The sequence below is a fragment of the Callospermophilus lateralis genome, chromosome 17, assembly GCF_048772815.1.
Source record: "Callospermophilus lateralis isolate mCalLat2 chromosome 17, mCalLat2.hap1, whole genome shotgun sequence".
In the NCBI taxonomy this organism is placed as follows: Eukaryota; Metazoa; Chordata; class Mammalia; order Rodentia; family Sciuridae; genus Callospermophilus; species Callospermophilus lateralis.
The window spans coordinates 24,372,447-24,391,692 of NC_135321.1; the positions used below are offsets into that span (position 1 = coordinate 24,372,447).

The 19,246-nt window shown below is 53.0% G+C and overlaps 1 protein-coding gene across 3 annotated transcripts in view; it reads left to right on the forward strand.

Annotated features, from left to right (window-relative positions):
• Window positions 1–2,814: 2,814 nt before the first annotated feature.
• Smad7 (SMAD family member 7) overlaps window positions 2,815–19,246 on the forward strand; it is a 29,101-nt gene continuing 12,669 nt past the window's right edge. Inside the window, exons 1-3 of one of the 3 annotated variants that reach the window (XM_076836724.2) lie at window positions 2,815–5,000; window positions 6,370–6,423; window positions 11,970–12,044. In XM_076836724.2, coding sequence (XP_076692839.1) covers window positions 4,388–5,000; window positions 6,370–6,423; window positions 11,970–12,044 — 742 coding nt within the window. In that variant the 5' untranslated portion in view covers window positions 2,815–4,387. The remainder of the gene's footprint in view (window positions 5,001–6,369; window positions 6,424–11,969; window positions 12,045–19,246) is intronic. The other 2 variants (XM_076836726.2, XM_076836727.2) reach the window with 2 other exon arrangements.

Sequence of the window (19,246 nt, forward strand, 5' to 3'; positions counted from 1 at the left end):
TGGAAAGGAAAGGAGTGTGAAAAGAATGTGATGGGGTGGGGCTGCTGTCAGGAGGGTTGGGATGTTAACTGATTCAGGGGATGCCAGGGAGCCATAAAGCACCACCAAACATTGTAGCTACTTGCCCAGCATCCCACCCACTGCTACCCAGGGTAGTAAAATGAAGGAGGAAAGCCGGGTAGAGAGGGCAAAATAGGGGTGACGCCTGAATTAAAACACCCACAATTACACGAGATGGGAACATAGCTCTACAAGTATATGCACGTTCCACCCAGACAAGCTGTGACGTCAGATTCAACTCCTGAAACACCCACTAAACCTACCTGCCCTGTGTGCACTCTGGCCTCTCATCACAAAGGGTGTTAGCACCACTGGCCAGATTTCCAGAAGATTCTTCAGATTCTCCAAGTAGCCAAGAAGCTGAATTAGAACGATGACATTTGCTTTCTGTGTTTATTTAATCCTTCATGACACTTTGTAGTCTGGCCTGGCCTCTCTTCTAGGGAGACCCAAAACAGGGAGAGGGAATCGGACTCTGAGAATACAAGACACTTGCCCAGAAAGCCTTGGAAAGCCTGCCAAGGGCTCACCTAACCTGAGGCTCACTCTTGGCACCAGTTATTTAACCAGTGAATGGCAGAGCCCCAAACTAAAATCAGGTTTTCTGACTTCTAGTTTGCTCTTCCTAAGTCTTTTGAAGGTCAATGTATTGTATATTTCTCAGACACCCCCAATGCCATTTGGCTCTTTTGCCTTTCACTGCCTATGGGGATGGGATCATCCCTCCTCCATTCCCTCCCTGGCTCTGTCTTCACACACACACACACACACACACACACACACACACACACCACACAACACAGACATAATTTCAACAGAGAACATTTTAATTTATAAACAAAATTATGTTATATAATTACAGCCTATGTGACTTTACAAAGTAAATATTCAGAATGCCAACCTCTGCCCTGCCCATGGTTCTGTGCTGTTGGTATTACAGTCTTCTAGGCTCATGAACTCCCATGCCTGGAGAGAATCATGTGACCAATGTTGCCAATATCCTTTATATTCATGTCACCAAAGGTGATTTTGTTGGATAGAGTGTTCCAAATGCACCTTTAAGTCCTATCAAATTCTAAGTGTGGATTAATGTGTATATATATATATATATATATGTGTGTGTGTGTGTGTGTGTGTGTGTATGTGTGTGTATGTATATACACGTGTGTATTTGCTGTACTGGAGATTAAATCTGGGGCTCCCACTGAAGTACACCTCCAGTTCTCTAAATATTTATTAAATATCTCTTGCATGTAAAAAACCTTCCAAATTGCTGGAGGAAAAAGGGCTTGAATTAAAAAGATTCATCCTTGCCTTTCCTTTTAAGAACAATTTAGTCAGGGACATGCAAATAGTATATCACCCTTTCTAAAGATTCTTTAAATCCTCATTAAGTTTCATTGCTACCTTGACCTCCCAATTCTAAGTGACTTAAAAAAACAAACCGTATTTCAGTGAATAAGATGCGAGGTTAGATCACCATGCCAACTAGTGGCCTCGTCAACACTGACGCATATGTAATATTTAAATACTATAGTACGTTTCTCCGCACCAGCAGCTTTCACCACGTAAACGCGCTCAGGTCCTTTACCCAACTAACGCCTTTCTCATTTCCACGCAGAAACCTCCAGCTGGGAATATCCATCTCTGGATCCTGGGGTCAGGGGATAAACTCTGATTCTAAGCACCTTGAAAGCTACGAGGCCAAGCAGGGCGCGGAAACAGGACCCGCATGCAAATGAATGCCCCGGGCTGGTCTGCTCGCTGGGTAACCTTCCCGCGCCCGTAGGCGGAGTGGCGGGTGGTGGAGGTCTTCCGGGCCCTGGAGGAAACCTGCCGGCGGCGCACAGGCGAGTCCCCTCCCGCTCCCAGTTCTCCCGCCAGGATGCTACCCCTCGCAGCTCGTCAGCCGGCCAAATGCATTCCAGAGCTGCGCACAAGACACACTTCTCCAGGCAGTCCTAGAAACCGGAGCCCGGAGCGGGAGAGGGCGGGAGGGAGCGCGCGGCCGCGGCTGAGGTCACATTCGCGCCGCCTCCCCGCCCTCGGTGGCCCGGCTGTTCCCTCCAGCGCACACTTCCCAGGGCCTCGGTCCAGTGCGGTGTAAATGTCTTTTAAACAGAGGGAGCGGTCTCCTCCCCTTTCCCTCCCCAGCAGCCAAGGGATCCGCCGCCAGGGCCTTTAAAACAAAACGAATGAATGAAGCGCTAGGGCGAGCGCGCGCGGGACTGCGGCTGAGAAGCTCCGAAGGGTCTAAATCCGGCCACCGACCGGCTCGTTCCGCTCCAAAACTCGCCGGCGAAGCCCGCTCGGTGCTCCTGACTCTTTCAATTTCTCCTCTGCTCCTGCTGGATCTCAGCCGATTCTGGGAGCTTTTCTGTCCCCCACCTTTCTCATCCTGCCCCACAGGTCCCCCCACTGCAGACCCGGGAGCGGGTGGTGGTGGCGGGGGTGGGGGGAGAAATAGCTTTTAGAAACCCGATCTGTTGTTTGCGAAACACAATCGCTTTTTTTTTTTTTTTAAAGCGACAGGGTGTCTAGACGGCCACGTGACGAGGCCGGAGCCGGGCGCGCCACTGCGCAGTGGAACCAGCCGAGCAGAGGGCCGGGTGGGGGGGGCGGGGAGGAGGCGGCGGCGGCGGCGGCGGCTGGGGGCGGGGGAGGAAGGGGGAGGAAGGGGGAGGGAAGGGGGCGGAGGCGGGAGGCCTTGCGGGAGGCGGCGAGCCTCGGGCACACTCGTTGCTGCTCGGCGCAAGGAGGATCTTGTCCCTTAACCGCGCCAGCCGAGCCAGCCGGGCGCCGTGCTCGGTCTGCTCGCCGCGCCGGAGAGAGCTGCCCGAGACGGAGCCAGCCCGCCGGCGCCGAGCCGCCGAGCGCCCGGCCCAGGAGCCCCTGAGTGCGGCGCGGCGAGCCCCCGGCGGCAGCAGAAGGACCCGAGCGCCAGGAGAGGGCGGACGGGGGACAAGGAGGCTCCCGGGCGCGACGAGGAGAGTCTCGGAGGAGGAGGCGGCGAGAGGACACCCGGGCCTCCTGCCGCCACAGCCGGGTCGGGCCAAGCAGCTTATGCGGGGAGCGCCGGCGGCCAGCCGCAGCCTGGGGAGGGGGAACCCGCGGTCCCCGCACTAGCGATCAGTCAGTGCCCAGGGAGGCGAGAGCGCGCGACCCGTCAGTGGCCCGCCGCCGCGCCGCCCTCCCCCTCGCTGTCAGCCCCACGGGGCGCAGCCGCCGAAGCAGCATCTTCTGCCCCTACGCCCCCGCCAGCGCTGAGGAAGTCCCCGCCGAGGACCTGGGCCCGGGAGTGCAGGAGGGAAGACCAGAGACGCCCCTAAAACACCCAGATGCGCAAGATTGAAGGAGTGTAGCCAAAGCTTTCTGTGGATTTAAAAAATATATACGATTTTTTTTTTTTTTTTTTGGCAGAAGAAAAGGAAGACCATCGGGGCTCTGCAAGGAAAAAAGGGGTGTGTGTAACTCATGGATACGTTCCTCCACCTCTCAAACATCTTGTTCTACTTTGTAAACATTTTCTTTTTTTAAACCTCGGCTCCAGCGGGACGCCCCCAGACCTCCGAGGTGCGAGGAGGTGGTGGTTTTCATTTGGGGCTTTGCATATTGGGTTTTCAGGTTTTGAAGAGAGCCTTCTCATTTCGCCAGACGTCTCATGCGGGGTGAAGTCCACTCGGCCCCCTCCCCCGAGTCTTCGTGTGCACGGAATTCGAGGAGATCCGGTTACTAAGGATATAGAGGAAAAAAAATAAATCGCGTGCCTGCTTTTTTTTTTTTTTAATTGCCTGCTTCTCCCCACCCCCAAATTAAGTTGCTTAGCAAGGGGGAAAGAGGCTTTTTCTTTCCTTCGGAAGCCCAGCCGAACGCCTTTGGTTTTTTGCCCCCAAGGATCTTCCATGTAGGAAGCCGAGGCTGGCGAGCCCGACCCTCGGGAGCCACTACAGGGGGGCCTCTTTTTGGGGAGGCGCCGACTGGGGCAGGCTCGGACGCCCCCAGGGAATCGGCGGCCGCGTCCCTCCGGGGCGCGCCGGGGCCCGAGAGCCGCGCAGGGCGCCGGCCGTGCGGGGTGGGGCAGCCGGAGCGCAGGCCCCCGAGCCCCGGCGGGCGCCCCCGGGCCCCCGCGCGCGCCCCGGCCTCCGGGAGACTGGCGCATGCCACGGAGCGCCCCTCGGGCCGCCGCCGCTCCTGCCCGGGCCCCTGCTGTTGCTGTTGTCGCCTGCGCCTGCTGCCCCAACTCGGCGCCCGACTTCTTCATGGTGTGCGGAGGTCATGTTCGCTCCTTAGCCGGCAAACGACTTTTCTCCTCGCCTCCTCGCCCCGCATGTTCAGGACCAAACGATCTGCGCTCGTCCGGCGTCTCTGGAGAAGCCGAGCGCCCGGCGGCGAGGACGAGGAGGAGGGCGCTGGGGGAGGCGGAGGAGGAGGCGAGCTGCGGGGAGAAGGGGCGACGGACGGCCGGGCGCATGGGGCCGGTGGCGGCGGCGTGGGCAGGGCTGGCTGCTGCCTGGGCAAGGCAGTCCGAGGTGCCAAAGGTCACCACCATCCCCATCCCCCAGCCGCGGGCGCCGGCACGGCCGGGGGCGCCGAAGCGGATCTGAAGGCGCTCACGCACTCGGTGCTTAAGAAACTGAAGGAGCGGCAGCTGGAGCTGCTGCTTCAGGCCGTGGAGTCCCGCGGCGGTACGCGCACCGCGTGCCTCCTGCTGCCTGGCCGCCTGGACTGCAGGCTGGGCCCGGGGGCTCCCGCCAGTGCGCAACCCGCGCAGCCGCCCTCGTCCTACTCGCTCCCCCTCCTGCTGTGCAAAGTGTTCAGGTGGCCGGATCTCAGGCATTCCTCGGAAGTCAAGAGGCTGTGTTGCTGTGAATCTTACGGGAAGATCAACCCCGAGCTGGTGTGCTGCAACCCCCATCACCTTAGCAGACTCTGCGAACTAGGTAAGAAGTTGTTCTGTGCCTACTCTTTCCTCTCCCTGGTGCGCAAGTGCTGGAAGAAAAGTCCTGGTGGGCTTTCTGTGTGTGTGTGTGTGTGTGTGTGTGTGTGTGTTTGTGTGTGCAGTCACCTTTCCGAGGGGACAGTACATCCTCTCCTGAAGCAAACGTGGGGCACTAAAACAGAGAAGGGACAAGGGGAAATTCGAAGGGCATTCCTTGGGGGTTCCCTTCCTGGCTTTTCTCCTGTCGCCTCGAGGGTGGCCATGGGCACTGCTTCTGCACTCACCGTACAGACTTGCATCTAAAAACCAGAGGCTCTTGTTTGCAGATCAGCAAGGGGGTGCAAAGAGAAGTGGGGGTCACGCCTCCCCTTCACCCGGAAAAGCACTGAGGTGTGTGGCCGAGTTGGACACGGTCCAAGCCCGCCAGAGAAGGCTGGGGAAAGCGAGCTATAAAAGCTGGAAAGTCTCCGCAGCTTTAGTAAATAAGGAGAGTCACGTCGGGCACAAGTGGCCCAGATACTGCCCTGGCCTCGCAGCTTCCGAGTTTTGGGGCAGAGGATTAGGATGGGAGGCCGAATTGGGTATCTACTGTCCCTAAGCTCTGCCAGCCCCGGGGTGGAGAGGAACCAGCAGCCAGGAGAAGTTGGCGGCCCCCTACTTTTTCTTTTCTTAAGCACAGAGAAGTATACAGTTAATGGTGGTTAGAACGGCGGTTTCCCAGCGTCTCGATGACGCTGCTGCCCCTTAACCGCGCTGGGGCCTTGGCTTCAGGCTGAGACCCCAGGCGCCCACCCTTTTATCTTTCCCTCCCCGTCCTTCTCTGTTCTCGGCGGCTTTGTGTACGGGTCGGGGGGACGCACCCTAGATGCCTGCAGAACCCCCAGGTTCACCAGCACACTTGGGGTGCACCTCCCAGGTGGGCTGGGAGGGGGGCCGGTGCCCCCCCACCCGCGGTGCCGACGGAGCGGCGGGGGCGGAGGCGAGCTGCCCTCCTGGGGGCGGGCCGGGTGGGGGAGGGGAGCGGGGTCTCGAGTTCCCGGATTCCGAGGGGGCCTGCTTGCCCCCGGCCCTGTGAACGGTGAAGTGCGGCTCTGGTCTCTCGGCCCAGCCGGTGGTTTCCAGCCGGGCCCGCCGAGCGCGGCGGCGGCGGCCGCAGACGTAGAGGAGCGGAGCGCCGAGGCTGGCGCCAGGCGGCCTCTTTTGTTTATCTGACAGCTAAATATCAAGGCAATCACCGCCTCGCGGCCCGGCCTCCAACCCCCACAGCTAAGACAAACAGTTGGGCTGAAAGAATGCCTCTGTTATCATAAGTTTCTATCTCTCTTTCTCATGGCTCGCGCTTTATATTCTCTTACTTTTTTTAATTCCAGAGTCTCCCCCCCCTCCCTACTCCAGATACCCGATGGATTTTCTCAAGCCAACTGGTGAGTCGATGATTTTCAAAATATTTTATCTTAAGTTAGAACCGGAACCTCTAGAATCCCGGCTGTGTATGTCTGGGCTGCGGCCTGGGAGGTGCTTGCTAGGCTTGGTCCAGTTGGTGATAGGTTTTCCTCTATGGGCAGTTTGAATTTTGAATTCTGTTGTTTTGCCTTTATTATTATTATTATTATTATTTCTTATTAATTTATTTATTTTTGTGAAAGTTTTTCCCCATATTCTTTACATTTTGTTTCTCTTTTACATATTTGCACTCTGTGACCAAAGTTATCTCAGCTTTTTTAACTCATGGAGGCTTTAATCCATGCAGTGTCTTGGAAGCCAAATAGGACAGGTTGATGGGAACATTCAGAGACTTTGTAAGTGCCAGGAGAATCAGTGGAAAGGATGGAAGGGATGATCAGATGGAAGGGAAGACTGTTTCAGAAGTTGCAGAGGGGACTTGGGTTTGGGGTGAGACACTTAAGAAGCATGGGCAACAGGTAAAGGGAAGGTCTAGCCCCTGCCCAGCCACCTCCAGAGTCAGCCCTCCTGGGGTTTTCTCAGAATTCTTGGTAGGGCCCATAAAAGTTTTTAGCATAACTCTGCCTGCCTGTTGCTTTGTCACCGGATGGCATGGGGCCAGGGCAGAAGCCCATTTGAGACTGGCACCAGCCCCGTTGCGGTTGTCTGCATTCAACTTCTGGCTGGCAGTACAAGGGCCCATCCTTTGGAGCTGTCAGTGCCAGGGGACAGGGTCAGCAAAACGGATTGGGGATGACAGCGGGAACAAGCTTTGTTTCCTGGAGCCCCTTCTTACAGAGGGAGATTCATTTGCTAAAAGTACAGATTGTAACTTTGTTTTTTATGTCTGAATGCTGGGTGCCTGAGAAAATATAACCGCTTGTGACATTTTTATTTTGCCAAGGTTCTGGGAGAAGGAAAAGTGAAGGGTTGGGCACCATTTAGCTCCTGGAATTCTATAAGTCCTTCCGCCTCATGAGTTTTGGCTGTCGGGCCTTTTCCCCCACTAATTAAAAGTTTTGCTGGGGCGTTGTCATAAATTAAATACTTTAATGAACGTGTAACCGAAGCCCATGCTCTGCAGCCAGCCCTCCCGGGACTCCACCAGCTCTCAAGTTGGGAAGGCGTTTCTGCTTGCCTGGTGCCTGTCTAATAAGTGACCTGCAAAGCATGTGATATTTTGCTTTCGATTTACAAAACACTAGATAAATGGCCATTAATGAGGAGATAAGCAGCTCTCTGTATTTGTAACAAACGTTAACTAAAAATTACCAAGCTGTTTTCCCAAAGAATGTAACTTGCCTGAGTTTTTTGGCTTAAAGAATCGAGAATAGGTTGTTCCAAGGCACCATCACTGTCTAGGTTTTGCTTTTCCTTCTGTATTCTTCAAATTTGAAGGTTTTCCTTAAAAGAGAGAAAATTTCATGGGCCCAGGGGTAGAAACTGCTAGGGTCAGTGTTCCCAAACCCCCAAAAAAATCATAGAAAAGAAGGACCTTGTTCTCTTGGGTTTACTGCAGAGACACTGGGATAATGTGTTCTCAGGATTTAAGCAGTCATTCTGTCAGGTCAGGGGCCTCCTTTTTGGTGAGTGGAGTGATATATTTATTCATTAGCAAGTGTTGACATTAGGTAGCAAAATGTGTGTAAACAGAGAAGCCACAAAGACAGGAATGTGCCATTTCCAGAAGGTGTGTGTGTGGGGGGGAAGAAGTGTTCTTCAGAACAGCCAATAGGAAGTGATTAACCTGCTAACCCAAACAGCTGGTTACTCACCCAAAACATTTTGTTTAAAGGAAAACAACAACAAAAAGACACTGTTGCAGAAGAACCTAGGGACAGTAACAGATGAAGCCCCCGAGGAGAGGAATGGTCTGGAGCTGGAGGGGGACAAGTCTGGAACTGGTTTTGCTGGTGGTGGTGGCCAGGGGTGTTGCGGCTAGACACCCAGATGGGAGGGTACTGCCCTAGCCACCTGCCCCCACCTAGTACCACGGAGTGCTGGGCCTGGGAATTTAGGTGAGCTGCTTACATTGCTCAGCCAAGGTTGGCTCTGGGCTCTAGGGTTCCTAGGTGAGCAGGCATAAGGTTTTATAATGGACAACTGTTTGAAATCTTGACCAGTTCCACAACTATGAAGTTTCCAGCTTGAGAAGAGGAGATGGGAAGGGTGGGTAGGGGTAGGTACCACTGAGTTGAAGGAGCCTTTGGCGGGCTAAAACTGGGGGCTCCATTTTGTGGTGGTTTAAGCTCTCTTGCTACAGCCTCTGGGAGGGCCCAGACTTTGAACAGCTGGCACTATGTGGTCCCACACCAGGAGAGTCATCTTCCAAGGGGTATTAGAGGGGCCTGAGCCTCAGGGCAAAGTGGTTGTGACTTGTGGCTAATGGAAGGTAGGAAGACTCCCTATTTCACAAGTAATAGATTTTGCTGCTAGATTTCAGTTTATGGAGTGGGGAGTCTGAGAAGGTAACTTTGTGGGTTCTGCTTCCTGTGTGCTCCATGTCTGCTCTCTGGAAGGTTTGAAGAACCCAGGTGGCTAGTGACCACTCATAGATTCAGCTTCCAAAGCCTAGCAGAAAGTCTGGTATCTTGACCTGAGATGGCACCCTGCCTTTCTTTGCCTCTTAACTTTGGTCCCTAGGTCTCTCTTAACTTTTCCTGGTCTCACTTTAAATCCAAGGGATGAAAGAGTTTGATTAGATGATTCATTCGTTCATTCATTTACTGCTCCTTCCATTCATTCCCCAGGTAGAATGATGGGCCTCCCTAAAAATCAGAATGTGGCAGTACAGCGTTCTTCTGTCACTACTAGGGTTTCTCTGAGGTTTGAACCACCTGGGGCAGAGCCCAGGTGTACTGGTTGTGATGGTGGCGGACCTGATGCCAGCAGTGCTCAGAACTAAGTTGGTAAGCCTGCCCTGGCTCTCTGGGTAGGGACAGTTTGGTGGAATTCCCTCAAGTTCACTCTGTGGTTGCTCCCCAGGCTTGGGGTTTTAGACTTTGCTGGAACAAACCCTCTGCTTTAGAAGCTCTAGGACAGAGGGTGAGTCTTTTTTTCTCCCCCGAGAACCCAGCGTGACCCGGGTGCTATTTTGTTAAATAGCAGTAGATGAGAACCAGGAACAGCCTAGTGCTGCTGACTGCCAGCCTGGGTTTTAGGAAGCAGGAGACACAGGCAGATGGTGAGACTCTGACTTTGGAAGTCTGTCTTTGTGGGTAAGGGATAAAAGTCTGGCCCCCTTGATCTTTACAAGCCTTACAAGCCAGGCTGTAGCTTGAGGCCAGTCTGGATGCTGAAAACTGGTTCAGCCTGGCCACTTCCAAGGAGAGTTGTTGAGACTCAGTGGCCTGCCTGGGTTTGGGGGGGGTGGTGGACATAGCCATGGGCTAGGAGCTGGACTCTTGGGAATGGCCTGGCTCGCTGGGTGGCCCCTTGAGCTAGTCAATGACGCCTCAGTTTACCTGGGTGCATGTGGAACAGGTATGTTTTGCTACTTCACAGGGCTGGTAGGGAGGCCTAATTAACGTTTGTAAATCCCTCCTGAGATCAAAGGCACTGCAGAAGGGCAGAACACCATTTCATAAAAACGCGTGTGGTTGCCAGCGTTGGAGCTGGCTTACCTTTGATGTGAGACAGGCTGACACCCCGACTGTGGTCTCAGCTCTGCCCGGAGAGGCCCAAGCTTTTCCTTTGAAACACACCTTGCCCCTGGCATTCAGCCAGCCTGAGCTGGGGGGAGTGGCTATGGATAAGTCATCATGTTTAATATGGGGTGGGTGGAGGAAAGGGGGATGAGAAGTCTATCTCTAGAAAATGGTGAAGGCCCTCAGAGTAGTTTAGAAAGTACAGGGCATACACCAATTAACCAGTAACTCCATTTCCTGCTTCTCTCTATTGTTTTCCATTTGATTAAGTGTATCCTGCAAAGCTGTATATTCCTGTTAGGAATTAGACTCTCTCCTGATGAAATGAGATTACACACACAGCCTCCTGCCCTGCCCTCCCCTTGCCCTCCTCTGCCTGCCCTCCTCCTGCCCCTCCCCATTTAGGAGGGGGTCTTTTGTTGATTTGTTCTTGATGGTGCTAGGGATCAAACCCAGGGCACTTACCACTGAACTAACCCCTAGTCCAGCCCAGCCCAGGAAAGTTCTTCAAAAGTTATTATTCCAGTCTGGGAGATAGTGTCAGAGGATATGGGAGAGGGAAGGACTCTGGATTAGAGAGAGAATCTCAGCATTTAAGGGGGACAGACAGCAGAAGCTTGGAGATCGCAACGATGACCGGGAGCCCTGCAGCCTGGGCTTGGCCGCCTATACCCTTTTCGTCAGGGAGTGGGAGGAATGCACTGTGCCATCCAAGGGCTCCCGTGGACTTGCCTCCTGCCTTCTCTTTGGTTTGGTTTCCTTTTTTCCAGTGCTGTCAAGGGGGGCTCCACTTGGAAACTGGTAATGCACACCCCAGAGACTCTTTGCTGGTGGCCTGGTGGCCTCAGGTGGAAGGACTTGAGTATATACCATCCAACTTGGTGCATTAGCTGTGGAACTGGGAAACACCATTCTCAGGCTTTCTACATAGACTTCAGGAAGTTTGGCATTGGCAATGGTGCATGAGAAATTCACAGGGTCCTGTGCATTTGTGTTCCATGGGCCTAATTAGTTGTGGTTCATGGGCATTATTTTTTGTTTAAATTGCTTGGAGGGCGGTTGTAGAGTCTATTTCTCAGCTGGAATTGTCATTATCCTCATTAGCATAGAGGTCACTGTGCTGAGCACCCAAGGGTGATGGACAAGTCCAGTTAGGACACAACAGAATCTGAAGGTGGAAAAGGATTAGCCAAGGCAGCAGGAGGAAACTGAGTGCCTGAAAGATTTTTGTCGGAGCTGAGATCAAGCAGCCTTGTGGAGTGGGGTTGCCCGGGAAGGCTTCCAGAAATGGGGGAGGTTTGGACAGTTTGGAAGCAGGGAGAGCATTTCCCCCTCGGGCTTGGAGTCTGGCTGGGAAGCTTCTATCTTGATCTGGTGGTGCTTACACAGGTGTATACACGAGTCCACTTGAAACGTTTATGCTCCACTGTACTCAAGTTAGACCTCAGTTAAAAAGGAAAAGAAAGTCCTCAAGAACTGGGAAATCTGTCATTTGAAAGACCAGGGCTAAACCTTCATGGATGGGCGTGTCAGAGAGGCCACCTCCTCTAGACAGGGGGCTTTTGTCCTTGATTAGGGAGGACACAGCAGCCAGGGTGGAGAAAGTATACCTGAACCTCCTTTGACCTTGGAACCACCAAGTCCCCTCAATGGGGACTTGTTATTAGGAGGAATTGAGCCAGTCTGTGATCCAGCCTGACTTGACTAAAGATTAAGGGCTGCCCCAGAGCCCAGACAGGTGACAAGGTGCTGTGGTCTGACTCAGGATGGGCAGACCATTGACAATCTGCACCGAGGCTGGCCCTCTGTTGTGCTGTTTAGGCTGTGCCTAGAGATTAGTCCTGGTATATTCATGTTTCTCCCCCTCTTTGAATCCACAGCAGACTGTCCAGATGCTGTGCCTTCCTCCGCTGAAACAGGGGGAACAAATTATCTGGCCCCTGGGGGGCTTTCAGGTAAGATGCTTTCTCTTATTTTCCTGGCATTTCCAAGATTTCTAGAAATTGCTGGAGTCTGAAGGAAGGGGGTGGCCTTCTGCCACCCCAGCTGGTCTGGAGTCGTTCTCATTCTCATTTTTATGAGCCTTAAACTGGATGCGTTCAGGGATGCTAGTGCTCGAGCTCAACGTCCTGCAGTCCTGCAGTCCTTTATGCGGCGTTGGCCAGTTCCATGGATGGGGAAATTGGAGCTGGCCAGGGGCTAGTTTTGTGTTGTTTTGTGGTGGTTTTAAGCAGCTCATGGCTCGAGGGACTTCCACTTGGTGATTTTGTGTCTTGAACTCATGCATTTAAGCTCTGTTTTTGCCCTTGCTCTTTGTGCATGAGGTAGCTTAAAGGTGGGGGGCGGGGGATGCACCTTTAGGGGAACTTGTTGAGAACCGATTCCAAACAGATTCTTGAACCTCCTTTCCAAGTCCTGATTGCCCTTCCAGCTCTGTGCAAAATTCTCCAGCCCATGTCTGGGGATAGGAACTACAGGGCAGGTATGCTGCAGACAGTGGATTTCCTAGCTGTCCCCTGAGGGCAGGCTTTCCTCTGTGGCCCACAGGCTGAGGCCCTGGAATGCTGGTGCTGGAGGATCATGGGATGGAGGAGATGCTGCAACGGGGTGCCTATCCCTCATTGTCCCTGAGGACACCAGGAAAGGGTGATACTGGGGGAAGCTCACTGGCACTGTGTTAAGTGAGAGGCAGATAGTTCTTTTCTAAAGACATTCTTTCTTCCTGTTTCTTTCACCTCACCACGCCATCACTAGATTTTAAGAAGTAGCTAAAGCAAGAGAAAGTCACCTGGCGGGTAAAAAGCAGAGTAGTTGTAGCAGAGTTCTGGTCATTTTCTTGCCTTTGGGCCATTGTGTAAGGCTATGGTGTAGCAGCTCAAATGGAAGCAGTAAAACTTGTTTTGCACCCTCCTTTGTGGGGTTACCCCCTGACTAATTGGTCAAGCTTTGCCACCATGTGCTGCTCACATACAGCTCCTCCTGGGTAGCTCCCTCCCCTCCAGGAGTAGAGCCTGCTGAGTGTCTGTGGGGAGACCCTTGTTTGTTTTGATTTCAGGGCAGTATATACTCTGACTGTTATCTGAGACACAGGGTATTGTTTACTCTAGGCTTCTAATGAGAACTGAGCAGGAAAAGAAGGACCCAGAGGAGAGGGGGCTTTGGGCAGGGGGTAGGGAGTGGACTGTGGCTGAGCAGGGAGCGAGCAGGCAAGCACAGCAATGTGTATTTTTTCTGCTTCCTAAGGCTGAGGGAGTTAGTTGAGAGAGTTCTTGAAAGACAGGGACAAGGAGAGGAAAGGGTCTGAGCAGGATAACATGCTCGGGATGTTGTTGGATGCTTTCGTTTTTTAAACCCTGGGTGTGCAGGGAGGAGCCCCAGCCCCTCCAAACCACATGAAATAAGCAAGGGAAGTGGTAGCTTTTGAAAGGGGCTTTTCGGAAGGTTTGTCTTATTGATAACATCTTGTCTGTCTCCTCTGCTGGAGGAAATGACGACACCAGCCTGAGCCACCCCCAGCCTGAGTGCCTCCTCGCCCAGCCCCAGGAGCCAAACTGTGTGACCCGGGCAGCCCTTCCAAGATGGATAGCCTTTTTGCTCCCCTCCAATTGCTCCTGTCCTCGAAAGAAACCAGGGGCTAAAACAATCATGACCGACTCCCCCCCCCAGACCCCAAGATAATTGCAGCCACTTAGATTAATGTGGAGCTGCAAGGAAGAAGGGGTGTGTCTCTGAAGAAATGGTGTGGTTTGAGAAAACTGCAAAAAGAAAAAAGTCGGCGGGGGGGGGGCCTGCACATAAAAGAGCATTTGTTTTGAATTTTAGCTCTTGATTTACTAATTCCCAGGGCTTCAAAGTTGGAGCTCTTTCTTCTTCCTGAGCGTAGTTGGAGCCATGTATTAATAACGTGCCATGGGGGGAGGTGGTAGGAACTCCTTTTTGAGTTGATGCCAGTGGTTTGGGGGTGTCCGGAGAAGAGTTGGTGGGATATACTCTTTGTGGTGTGTATATGACCCCCAAAGACGACTGTGCAGCCAGGGCAGGGCAGAGGGTTTTGTAAACTGCACAAAGACTGGACCTTGTTCTTTTCTAGAAGTTGAGGGTTCCTGGGGGTGGCCTGGGCACCTCTGCCTTGGGGCCACAGGGGTGTGGCAGCTGAATGGGGCCAGACACCGTGGGGGAAGGGGTTAGCATAGCAGAGCCCAGGATGGGGGTGCGAGCTGGGCATCAGGGTGGGGAGCAGCCAAAGCGCCTGCAAGGGGTTTCTGCCTCCTCCCCCTTGAAATAACCCCTCCGAGTCTTTCTCACAGGCCCTGTGTGCTGTTTTCCTTCCTGTCCTGCCCTGACTGAGACCGGCTTAATGAATGGGGCTCAGTTTAGGGTGGGAGGAAGGTCGGCAGCGGGAGCCAGAGCTTGATTCTCTTGGCAAGGGAAGAAGGGAAAGAAAAAGCAGCCGAATGTGAAAATGCGAAAATGCGGTGCCTCAGAGGTGGGGGTGGGGCGTGCTCAAAGGCCTACCCCCTCCTGAGATGCAGGGGTGACTCCAAGGCTGGCCCTTCCCTTTCCTGCGCCCTTGCAAATGGCTGGCCCAGAGGAAGGGGAGTGGGCGGGTAGAGCCCAGGGAGCAGGGCCGCTGGCTGCAGGTTGGAATTCCAGCCTCGCATCTTGGCTGGGGGGGGGAGGTGCGGGGAGGGGACCAACAGGCCCTGTCCTTCCTTGCAAGTGAAACACACCCCACCCCTCTAAGTATCCTCAGTCTGGGAAAATGGATCATTTTTAGAAGGCAGTGACTTTGGTTCCAGGAGATTGTACTTTCATTTCTGACAGCCGGCTCTCTGAGACAGATGGATTGCTCAGTGCAAGCTTATGCGTGTGTGTGTGTGTGTGTGTGTGTGTGTGTGTGTATACATGCACTGCGTGCCTTAGACATACAGACAGTCCCGTGTGCAGACACGCGAGCACGCGTATGCCCACAGGCAGGCGTGGAGATAGGCTGAGGTCCTGTCCCATGTTTGGTTGATGTCAGAGGAGCCTCTCCATGAAGATGTGGCCTTGGGTGGTGTTTGTGGATTGGTACTGTGATTTGGCAGCCTGAGTTCAGCTCTCTCAGCAAGGGTGTCTGTTTTGAAAGGAATGCAACTCCAGATCAAGCCCTTGCTGCTGCTTGGACACGTGTGTCATGGCTCAGGAAGATCCACCTTGGCAAGGTCTGACATATCCGGGAAGATTCTAGGTCCAGCTCAGGGGTGGAAATGGAAAGGATTTGCTCCCACAGCTTCCACTGTGTCACTAGTAATGAAAAGCATGTGTTCCACGCTGTCATCTGTGAGCCTCCATCTGGAGTTTCTGGGGGTCTTGCACTTCACCTGTCTGCTGGTCCTCCTTTGGGTGGAAGGAGCAACCTCTCACCCGTTCTAGGTTATTCAGAGACAGACCCATCCTCCAGCCGCCACCACCAGATATAAGTGCCTGGCACTGGCTGGTTCTCAGCCAGATGGACTTCCCCAGCCAGGGCAAGATTGGAGGCCACTAGCCTTTTGTAGTTATTTAAGCTTCAAAAGAGGTGTCCCTGTGATTTCCTGGAGGAAGGTAGGGGTATCAGAGGCCAAAATGATCACACGTCTTGCAGGGGATTGAGGGGAACCCCATCTCTTGGCTGTGCCAGCATGCTTATTTGGAAGGACATCATCCCAAGGGGGGCCAGTTCCTTTGCTAAGGTCTTAAGATCCATGGCACCCAAGGCCGGGAGTGGGAGCATCCTTGCATCAGCACCCACTTGAGGAGCAATGTCTGTCTCCTCCTCTTTGATCCCTGCTGCCATCTGTCTTGGCTTCAGAGAAGAGCCTCCGAAAATGCCTATATAATCTGAAAATGCCTCCCTGGCTCAGCCCATGGCTGACTTGGGCTCAAACCAAGTAGCTTAGGAAAGATTGCTCCATCCTGTTTTAAGGGAAGCTATTCAGCTTCATGTGAACAATTATTTATTGTCTGGTTTGAAATTTTGATAAAGAACTAGAAATCATGGGGCTGGGGATGTGGCTCAAGCGGTGGCGCGCTCGCCTGGCATGCGTGCGGCCCGGGTTCGATCCTCAGCACCACATACAAACAAAGATGTTGAGTCTGCCGATAACTAAAAAATAAATATTAAAAATTCTCTCTCTCTCTCTCTCTCTCTCTCTCTCTCTCTCCCTCCCTCCCTCCCTCCCTCTCTCACTCTCTTAAAAAAAAAAAAAAAAGAAAGAACTAGAAATCTGGGCCTGGGTGCCTGTTGCTGTGTTTTTCGACGGTGTCTGTCCCTGCCTGGGAATAAATACCTTCTGGTTTCATTGAGGTCTCTGATGGCATGGGGGAGGGGAGAGGGGCGAACTTTGATCCTGGTGGTCAGGAGCCCAGGCTTTGGGGGAATCCCAAGAGTCAGCACAGTGACCAGGGGTGAGCTCCTTCCTCACCTGCCCCCTTCCCCCTGGGACACTGTGAGAAATGACAGTCTGTGACTTCAGCAGACACACACAGTCTGCATCTCCCTAATAAGCCAGCCTAATGACCTGGGGCTAGGGCGGGCTCACCTGGTGCACACCCACACCCTGGTGTCACCAGTCCTGGACAGCAGCTCTGACTGTTTGTTGGCCTCTTCTGCAGTGCCTGAGGTCATGTGCCCATCCCTGGAGTAGAACTCCTGATAAAACCCCCTTTGTCTTGGAAAGAATGTGGCAGTTAGGCAGGGGTTAAATGCAGGGTGACAGCATTTAAAGTCTCAGGAGTAAATTTGGGCTGCTCTGCAGGCCAGACTAGATGGGCTGCTGACTCTTGCATCCTGTCCCCAGGCAGAACTGGGCCAGCCAGTGAGGGGGAGAGGGCCAGGGGAAAGCCAGGCTCCAGGTGATGTGACTTTTGGCTACAATCTAACACACTGACTCCCCCACCCCCAGCAGGGCCTTCACTTAGCAGACCAGGCTGTAAACCTGAGGACCCTCTGTGGCAGGCCGAGCCAGCCAGGCAGCAAAAAGGGAGGAAATGCCAAAGGATTCATGACGGAGTTGGCCTCCTTTGCTTCTTTATTACTGTTGTGACTTTTCCATAATATTGCTCCTTGCAGTGTTATGATGGCGGAGCTGGTCTTTCTTCAGTTTCATCCAGGGGCCTTGAACTTGAAGTAGCACCTGTAAATAAAACAGGTATCTAAACCTGGAAGAATCTAAAAAGGCACAGGGTGCTGGTTTCTAGACTGGCTTGTACCTTCGAATCCCTTGGGATCAAGCCTCTTCTCAAGTGAGAGTTTTGCTTGGCGATAGACACATTTGCGGGAAAGCGGTGACTGTGTACCTTTCTCTGATTTGCTTTGCTGTTGTGAATGAGATTGCAAAAGTGACCCGTGGGTCTGGGTGTCCTTCTGTGGGGATGAAAATATTCAGGAACTAGAGAGTGGTGAATATGCTAAGGGTCACTGGTGGTATGTTTCCTGCTATGTGTTTTTTAACTTTAAAAAGTAACTGTGCTAGCTTTTAAGTACATGTGCATGTTTGGAGAACCAATCAAGAACCGTGACTGTGGAGAGGAGAGTCTTCTGTTAGGTCATGGAGTCTATTGTGGGGTACTATGGGTGCTTGATTCCATAGCCCCCTGTGGTCTCCTGGGACCTGGGACCGGCTTCTTGTTTTACCTGAACAAGCAAGTGCATCTGGAGTTAAATGAGAAGCAGAAGGTGGGGGGAAGTTCCTTTCCCAAATCTGACCTTTCTGCTGGGGCAAGGGAGTACACTCTTTCCTCTTGCCCCAACCACCCTGCTTTGTCCTCTGGCCTGCCCAGCCCGGTGACAGTGAGGCAAGTCACAGTAAGGGCTAGCTCCCAGAGCCAGGTGACCCAGATCCTTCCTGAGCCACCAGAGCCCCTGGTGCGTGTGACATCCTCCCTGTCTGCTGGGGCAGGCCAGTGACTGGCCAGGGCACCAGCCCTTTGCGGGAGCCTCGTGAGAATACTGTGAGCCTGGCCACCGGGAGGTCACCACTGGCTCTAGCATCTTTCTCGCTGGGGATTGAATGGCTGGCCCAGTGTCTGGCCGCTTGCCTACTGTCACACGGAGGCTTCCTCTCTGGGCTATTTTCAGCGGGGAGATATTATTAACTGCTGAGGCACAGTCCTCAATTTAGTGGCTAACACACCAAGAAAGCCACATTCACTTGGTCGTGGCCACTCTGCTCTCACTTGCCGTCCCCCGGCCCCTTCTGCCTTCCCCCCTGTGGGCTCGGCTTGAGGACCTCAGCCTTGGCCCAGGTCCTGTGGAAGCTGACATTGTAGATTGTGTCTGTTCTAGAATGAACCAGGCTTTGCCTTAGCTCCACTCTTGAAGGTGTACAAAAGGCTGTATTTGTATTCTGAGATGGGAACAGGTTGTAACGGGTGGGAAAAGGAACTTTCGATGGCGTTTAGGACAGTTATTTAAACATAGTGATAACTTTCACCTTGTAAGTGAACAGGAAATATTGGGACAAGACAGGAAATTGCATCATCCCTTTTTTGAGAAGAACTCCAGAAAAAAGTTGTTCATGAAAGGTAGTGGCTGAGAGATGGCTGGCCGTGGCTTCCCCCCCTTCTCTCCCCCCCACCTTTCCCTTCCACTCCCATGAGGACTTTTAGGCCATTTTCTTTAAGAAAGAGGCTGTTTGAGAACTTTATGTTATTTTTATTATTTAAAAAAATATTTTACCAGAAGGGTCACCTTCAGTTGAAATGTTAACTGCAGCCTTATTTCCCAGTTTACTAAAGAATCTTTCATGACTTGTTCAGCTTCCTTCCCCAAATGGTGTGGCCAGGCAGCTCTTGGCTGGAAGCTAATTTTGGTTTGGCTGCGCTGTCCTCAACACCCAGCCCCACCCAGTGTCATTAGCTCAGTTTTAACTTGAAAAAAAAAAAAAAAAAACCACTTTTTTCCTTTTTGTTGGAGGTGGGGGAGGTAGGCATTTACTCCTGCCCTCCTCCTCTCACCTGGCCTGGCCTGCCCCTCACAGAGATGCTGGGCCCTGGGCACCTAGGACCTCAGGGTTGCCCTTGTTTTTGTTTTCAAGTCACTGTGGCCACCCCCAGGAGTTCTTTAACTTTTCTTAGACTAGTTCCAGTGCCGAGTGGAGAGGACAGGGGTGTCCCCCCAGAAGGAGGGCTGGCC